The following is an 8,729-nucleotide window of genomic DNA, read 5'->3' on the forward strand; positions in this document are numbered from 1 at the left end:
AAACTACTACTAGAGAGCAGGGTTCTCAGCCTGGAATTCACTGGCAGGTTTCCGGGTCTACAGGCACCCGGAATTGTGTGTTTAAATGTCATCTCATCCACAATGTTATCACCTGCTGAGGGATTTGTAGTGATATGCTCATTTGTATGACTAGACACTTTGCCCCTGGCTCCCCACAAGGCTCCCCAAAACACCATGGGGGTAGAAACGACGTCTGTAATGCCCAGGGCGTGTCTACAGGCGGGCACCCCAAAAATATCCGCTCACCAAATACATTCTCAAACAATCAGTGGCCCTCCACAACGTTAACACATCCTGACTTATATATTGTTTTGCGTTATGTTTTTAAATTTTTACAAAATTTCTTCTATGAAACCTTTGGCAGTGAGCTGTGATATTTGCCATGGGTCGATAAGATAGAGGTTTTAGCTAAGCTTTCCTGACACCACAGAACTGGATTTGCTATTAGGAAATGCTACCAGAAGAGGGCTGTGGAATGCCTAGCACACAGTCCAAAGTCCACCAATCAATCTGATTTCCTGCTGGTTTAATCTCCAGTACATTTTCTCAGTCTTTTCATTTCTTTTCTCAATAGAACAGCTCAATATAGCGACATTACAACACATAATAGGGAACACAGTTTAAAGATAACAGCTAGATAATGTTTAGTAACTCTTACTATTCCTATTCTGGTTTTCTCCTTTCCCCTTTATGTCTTCAAAGAAAAAACACAACTCTTAGCTCTTTTTTTGTCTCCCTTAGCTGACGTCAAAAGTTATTAAAGTGCTAAGCAAAATAAGTCAGTCAGAGAAAGACAAATACCGTATGATTTCACTCCTATGTGGAATTTAAGAAACAAAACAAATGAACAGGGGCGCCTGGGTGGCTCAGTCGGTTAAACGTCTGACCTTGATTTCAGCTCAGATCTCGATCTCAGGGTCATGAGTTCAAGCCCTGCGTTGGGGCTTGAAAAAAAAAATTGTTTTTAATGAACAAAGGGAAAAAAAGAAAGAGAGACAAACCAAGAAACAGACTCTTAATTACAGAGAATAAACTGATGATTATCAGAAGGGAGGTGGGGGTAGGGTGGGGGAAAGAGGTGATGGGGATTAAGGAGGGCACTTGCTGTGATGAGCACCAGAGAATGTATAGAAGTGTTGAATCACTACATTGTACACCCAAAACTAATATTACACTGTATGTTAACTAACTAGAATTTAAATTAAAAAAATTTTTTAAAAAGCTGGTTAAGTGAACTTCGAGACAGTTGTTATTACCTCAGTGAATATGCCAGGAAACTAAGTCATAAAGGGTTAATTACACATAGGCATTCATAGCACATCATGTAAAAGATCTGTATTTTAAAAAATTAAAACACCACTGAAAATAATAAAAGAAATCTTGAATAATGGAAAAGCGTACCATAATCTTGAACAGAAAGACTCAACATCATGGATATGTATGTCTCCTTATGCTGAATTATACATTTAGCAGTATCCAACTTAATTTTCCTAAAAAGGAATTTTTGTTTGGGACCAGACACTATTATTTTAAAAATAATAGCCAAGAAAGTTAGAAAAGAAGATCAATGAAGAAAGACTAGTTTACCAGTCACTCAAACATCATAAACCTAAAATACCCAAAATGCGGTGATAGTGGCACGTGATTATATCGTTAGCAAACAGAATAGAAAGTCTGGAAATAAACCAATATGTATAGGAATTGAGTAACGATAAAAGGTAGTATTTTTAAATCCGTGGAGAAAAAAATTATACAATAAGAAGTGTTAAGGCAACAAGCTAATCATTTGGGAAAAAAATTTATCCATATAGGATATCTTATATCAGAATACATCCCAGAAGGGTTAAGTACTTAAATATAAAAATGAAAGCATAGAAGTACTAGAAGAAACCAAAAGGCAGGTTTTTTTAATGATATCACAGTGAGGAATACCTTCAAACTATGAGACAAACTTCCAGCCGTCATTATTGTTTTAAATAAATTCAGCAAGGGACACATGGGTGGGTGGCTCAGTTGGTTAAGCGTCTGCCTTCAGCTCGGGTCATGATCATAGGGTCCTGGGATCGAGTGCACATGCAGCTCTTTGCTCAGTGGGAGCCTGCTTCTCCCTCTGCCCCTCCCCCTGCTCGTGCTCTCTCTCTCTCTCTCTCTAACAAATAAAATCTTAAAAAAAACAAACAAATAAATAAATAAATTCAGCAAAAAAAAATCTGCATGGCAAAAGCCATTGTTATGAAAGTAAAAAGCAAAAATAAAAACACATGGAGGGTAAGGTGGGAGGCAGGTACAATGCAAACGGGTAACACATAGGAGTTCTTTTGTGATGAGGGAAGAGTTCCTTCTGAACTGAATAAGATCTGTAGGCTTCTTAGCAGTAACGCAGCTGTATCAGTTTCCCAGTCTCGCTATCGGACTGTGGCTTTGTAAGACACTACCATCGGGGGGAGCTAACCCCCGGGAGGGCACATAGGGCTCTGTACTCTTCTTACAACTTCCTGTGAGTCTATAATTACTTCAAAATCAGAAAAGTTTTAAAACTAATATTGGTATCAAGAAAAATTAAAATAAAAAACTAATGATGTAATGTGTGGTGATTAACATAACAATAAAAAATTTTAAGATTAAAAGACAAAAAATAAAATAAAAAACACTGAGGGTGGGAGAATGTTTTGCCACTTGTATCAAAAACAAAGAGCTAATTTCTCTAAGATATAAAGAGCTCCTACAAGCCAATAAGAAAAAAGCAAAAATACAAATCTAAATGTAAGCAAAGATATAACTGTCTACAGAAAATAAACACACAAATGGCTCTAATCATATAAAATAATAATAAACCTTACCCAAAATAGGAATCAGGCAAATGACAACTACACTAATAGGCCATTTTTTACCTAACAGATTGGCAAAAAAGAAAGTGTGAAAATATGTGCACTCCTAAACTGCTGATGGGGAAGTAAATTGATCCAAACCTATAGAGGGCAATATCCGTCAAAATTAGAAATGCAGGGTGGGGGATGGGGTAACTTGGGAGATGGGCATTAAGGAGGGCATGTGATATAATGAGCACTGGGTGTTATATGCACCTGATGAATTACTGAACTCTACATCTGAAACTAATGATACACTATATGCTAACTAACTGAATTTAAATAAAATAAGTTAATTAAAAAAATTAGAAATGCACATGCCACTTGACCCAGTAATCCCATTTCATGGAATTTATCCTACGGTTAATTGGCACATGTGCAAGATTACTTATGTAGAAGATTCATTCAACATCGCAACATCGCGGTAATAGCAAAAGACAGGAAGCAACCTAAATGACCACAAACAGGTGACCAGTTAAAGACACTGTGGTGCATCCATGTCAAAACAAAAGACAGAAAACCTAAAAGTGAGGAAACGCGGTGTTCCCCCAACATGTAGATCTCCAAGATATGTCAAGTAGAAAGAGCAAGGAGCGGAACAGCATGCGTACTGTGCACCCATCTGTGTAGAAGGACAGGAGGAGAAAGAACACAGCTAATAAGACAGTTGGTTAGTGAGTTCCTTGTGTGGAATATATAAGTAAGTACATAAGTAAGTTAGTTGACTGGTTTGGTAGTTAGCTATTGGTGGCTTTCTGCTACAGAATGAAATCTCTCTAGAAGGACAGACATAAAACTGATGAGAATGCCTCAGAAGGGAAAGTTATGAGAGAGATTTTTTATATATAGTCTTTTTTTTTTTTTTAAAGATTTTATTTATTTATTTGACAGAGAGAGACACAGCGAGAGAGGGAACACAAGCAGGGAGAGTGGGAGAGGGAGAAGCAGGCTTCCCGCTGAGCAGGGAGCCCGACGTGGGACTCGATCCCAGGATCCTGGGATCATGACCTGAGCTGAAGGCAGACGCTTAACGACTGAGCCACCCAGGCGCCCCTATATATAGTCTTGAGTACATTTTGAATCTTTAGCCATGCAAATGTAACCTATTAAAAAATAAATGTTTAAAGTAAAAATATGGAATAATCTGCACAGAGATTTTAGTTCATGAGTGTAGTTCCACTCAGCAGCATAAACCCTAATCAGCAGGGAAACTACTTTCACTCTCAGACGACATTAAAATTCTCCCTATCAGACATCCAATTGCAAGTTAGACTCTGAAATTTGCACACTGGGGCCTTTGAGCAAAAACTTTTAAGCCTGCCTTGGAGGCACCCAACTCTAAACAGAATTTTTTCCAAAGTTATTTCTAGAAATGTTTGTACAGTAAATGGAGCAAGCTATTTCAAAACAACATTTCAACATAAGATTTAATAGGGTGATTCTTAAAAACAAAAAGAGGTTAAATAGTTTTTGGACACAAACTAAATGAAACGCTTGAGTCTTCGTTTTTCAGAACTCAAAGTACATGTTTATTCAATTCACATGTGACTTTGTGACTTGCTTGAGGAAAAACAAAAAAGTTCCAGAGACAATGTGAAAATGTGGAAAATTACAATGTGTGATTCTAAAGGAAGAATAAACATGGAAAAAGTCTGGCTGCCACTTAGACCTCAGAGGGGAGAAAACCGAAGGCAGAACAATGGAAATAATAATGAGAAAAGAGATGGGTTGCTGTAAAGAAACCTTCCGGTAGTTTTTATAAAATTAAAACCAAATTCTCCCAGGGTGGACAAGGAAAAAGAATCTCCACAAAAGGGAGGGCTGTCAGACCTCACAGCCCTGACCACCGTCAGCGACAGCCACCATCCCCTGGGGCTCCCGTCGCAACCATTACATCATCCTCAAGAGGGATGCTCCTTCCCCATCCACACCCTAGTTCATTCCCTGGGAGGCTATTGAGATCACATGTACTTTTTCATCAAGACTTCTTAACTGAAAGCTGCCACATAATGGAGGGGATACAAAATAGAGAGTAAACAAAACTTTATATTCTGAATTTCTGGACAATACTGGCTCTCTGAGGACATTTAACGATGTCCCAAGGAAGGAATCTCGTTCAGAGAATCCCCAGATTTGACTTCCCTCCTCTCCTTCCCAAAGGAGGAAGCCCAGAGTAGAATCCAATGGATAGCTGCCTGTGAAGCTATTTCCATGTAAGTGGGCATTGGCTCCATCATTGTTCCTGAGTCTCTTCCAGGGGTCTGGGTGGGACCATGCCACCTAGGCCAGCCAGAAGCCCCCGGCCAACAGAAGTAGCTGACTGCACACCCCTCGAAGCCGGAGGTTGCTGAGGATGAGGATGTAGGGATGGACAGATGTGCACAGGTAGATTAAAATCTGCCATGGCCAGTACCAGTCACTCTCTGAGGAGAAGAAACCCGCAGCATCGATGACGAGGGATGCGAAGGACAGAGCATGAAGAACGAGGAAGGAGATGAGTGACTTCAGAGCTCTGGTATGAGCCTGGCCACTGGGGTCCTGCGGGCTGTGGGTGCTGCGCTGCATCCTCCCTGTGTGTCGCCTCAGAGAATTAATCAACAGTGCAATTGAGACCAGAAAGACAGAGCAGGGAACTGACAAGGTGATAAGTTTCAGGGGCAAGAAATAGTGAATTTCCAGCCTCTGGCTCCACTGCTTGAAGGTCATGTTCCCAGGAAATTTTCTAATTAAGAATCCTTGATACACAGCATGGTTTCCCCAAAAGAAGAGCAGGGTGACGATGAAAGAGATCAGGAGAGAAGCCATGAGGAGCCAGGGCACTGACCCTGGGAACCTCCACTTCAGCCAGAGGAAGGTGGGGTGGGTGAAGTTGGCAATCTTCATGCAGAAGGGGACACTGAGCCAAGAGCCAAGCCAGAAGGTGGCCGAGTTCAGGAAGTCCCAGTGGAGACCAGTGAGTTGCCGGGCAGGACCTTGGCTGTACTCGTTCAGGTGGAGGAAGTAGTAGAAGTTGTTCACCATTCCAACCCACTGCAGGCAGAAGCGGGAGGCACCCAAGCTAATGAGGATCATGTCGGAGGGAAGCAGCCTCCCACGCCGCATCCTTTCTCTGCTCAGCACCAGCACAATGAAGCCGTTGGCCAGGATTCCCAGGAGACACAGCAGGACAAAGAGCAGCATGAAGAAGGCTGAGAGTGCTGGCTGCATTTCGGCCTCTCCGTCAGCTCTCCGACCCTTGCGTCTTGCTCCCCGGCCTCCTCCCTTCCCCCTCCCACCGTCCCTCTTTTGATCTTTCCCGGGGGTGTGAGAAGACTGCTCATGCTCTACGGCTGAATCACAGTTCACTTAGAAGGCAGATGCTCAGCCTGCTGGGGAAAGGTGAGCTCAGTTCAGGGAGGATGCAAATTTCCCATGGGTTCAGTTACCACTAGGCCTACCAACTGCCCCTCATTTGCCTTCTCTGGTTTTGCCTGCATGCTACCATCATTAGCATCAATGAAGAGGGTTTTTCACAGCATCTCTGTGACTGAGTTCCATCCTTTTTACTTCCCCTTTGGGCCCTATAAACATACCTCTTCCCATCAGATCATTCTTAAGACATTAAGTGTATGGGCAACAAGTATGTGGAGACACCCATATGGCCAAGAGCTAAGCGAAACAGTGATGACAGACAAGTCTGTCTCCAGCTGGGCTTCCCTGTTCTACATCCACCCTCACCTACGAGCAGTCATCCCCTTCGAGGTCAGAAGCCTTGGTCCACATTTCTACCAAACCTCTTCTTAAATCCTTCATGGACCCTGAGGTATAAATGATTGATAATGGTTTAAACTGGTTTTATGTTCCAGTGAGAGAATTCATTTCCTAGTGGTTGTGTGACTGAGGGCCATCTGCTTCTTGCTGCCTGTTGGTTGAAGGCTGCCTCAGATCCTGGGGGCCACAGGCAGTCTTTGCCAAGTGGGCTGTTTCAACATGGCACCTTGCTTCATCAAGCCAGCAAAGACAGTCTCTAGCCAGAGCTGACTAGCAAAATGGACTCTTAAATAGCACAGTATAATCACAGAAGTAACATCCCATCACCTTTGCCATATTCTATTGGCTAGAAGCAAGTCACAGGCTGCAGGGACACTCAGAGGGCATGGGTGACAAAAAGGTGCAGATACCAAAGTTGGAGGTCATGGGGAACCATCTTAGAGTCTACCTGCCACACGGAGATACCACAGCTTACAAGGTGTGTGTGCTGTCCTGACCTCCGACACCAACATTAAATCCCTGTGAGACCACGTTAAAAAGCAAAAATACTTTCTTGAAAGAAAATATAGTCAAGTTGATCTGTAGTCAAATGTTTTCTATTTAATACTTCAAATTGGTCCTTTCTCCACATTTGTTTGGAACTTTTTTTTATGTGTTTCTTTTTGGATTGTGACCTTGTGATGAAAGAAAAATCGTTATACAAATAATGTAAAAAAAAGTTGTCACTACCACAGTATAAATGTAGAATTATATTAAAATGAAAAATCCACAATAGAAAGCGAGATCTCACTGAAGTTGGGTGAATATGCATTTCTCCCACTCTCAGCTCTGTGTTGCTCATACAGTTTTTATGCATTCACTCAGCAAATATTTATTGAGCACTTATATACACAGAGTACCTCATCGAGTCACTGGGGATAGAGCAGTGAACCAAAGAGTTGGGATTTCTGCTTCTATAGAACTTGTAGTCCAATGGGAGGTAACTGACAATAAGAACACACACAAACAAGATGCTTTCACGTAGTAATTGGTGCTGTGAAGAAAACAGGCAAGGAAGATTGCCAGAGAATAGTTGGAGAGGGATAAGTTGCTCCTTCAGACCTGTAGGCTAGGGAAGGCATTCTCAGGGACATGGGCTAAGGGGCCCAAGCAAGTAGAGCCTTTGCCATATACGGCTGGCTGAACTCATAATATTCTCAAGTCATAATTTCATTCATTTTTATCCACCATTTCTTCTAATTTTACCAAGTGAGGCCTTCTCCTAACAGAGAACAAGGACTTCAGCAGGTCACATGACTATTCACTCTTATCAAATAGATTGTCCCAAGATCACTTTAAGCCACAAAAAACCTCAAAACAGAAACTGGGCATTTCTGTCCAATATATGAATACAAAATAACAAGATGGCGGCACCTTCAACCCCTCTGGGATTGGTTAATGCAGGTAGAGAATGGAAAAGGGGCAGGAAGGGTCTTACCTGGACTAGCACCAAAGCTTTGTACTTTCCAGGCCTGGCAGATGTTGAATGGTGAAGCTCCTTCATGGGGGAAATTTTGGGGCTCTGGAGGTTTCCCACTGGGCTATCTCTCCTGCAATTCCCTTTGATGGGGAGAAAGCATCTCTATTTGGGGTGATCCCTTGAGACTTCTTCCTCAGCCACTAGATATTTGCCACCAAATTATTGCTGCTGGCATTTTCTCATTCCACTAGACAGTCCTGTTGGTCAAACCTCAAGATACCTGCACACACATGCTCTCTCCCTTGGGGCCCACATCTGTTGCCCTAGCTCTGCCGCCACCATCCTAATATGGCCACATTCTCCTGACTCTGCCCCAAAAGTTAACTAGTCTGTTTGTCTCTCATGATCTTAATCCCCCAAGCATGAGCAAGATCTTAGCTCACTATACCTCCCAACTGAAGCAATAACACAATAAGCTTTGTAAATGGCCCCATGGAAGGTCTGGAGCACCACCAGGTTTTAAGGTAAGTCCTCCTTGGTGGAAGATGGACTGGGTTTCATTATATAGCTATTCTAAATATGTATTCCTCACAAAAGCCTCTCTTTTTTACTCTCTAACCCTTTCATTTTAT

At 42.1% G+C, this 8,729-nt stretch overlaps 1 protein-coding gene across 1 annotated transcript; it reads right to left on the minus strand.

Moving 5' to 3' along the window:
- Nucleotides 1–5,168: 5,168 nt before the first annotated feature.
- LOC116630406 (taste receptor type 2 member 41-like) lies at nt 5,169–6,095 on the minus strand. The gene has a single exon (XM_032401143.1). The coding sequence runs from the start codon at nt 6,093–6,095 to the stop codon at nt 5,169–5,171; it is 927 nt and encodes a 308-aa protein (XP_032257034.1).
- Nucleotides 6,096–8,729: the final 2,634 nt, after the last annotated feature.

The sequence above is a fragment of the Phoca vitulina genome, unplaced genomic scaffold (assembly GCF_004348235.1).
Source record: "Phoca vitulina isolate PV1807 unplaced genomic scaffold, GSC_HSeal_1.0 scaffold4, whole genome shotgun sequence".
NCBI lineage: Eukaryota > Metazoa > Chordata > Mammalia > Carnivora > Phocidae > Phoca > Phoca vitulina.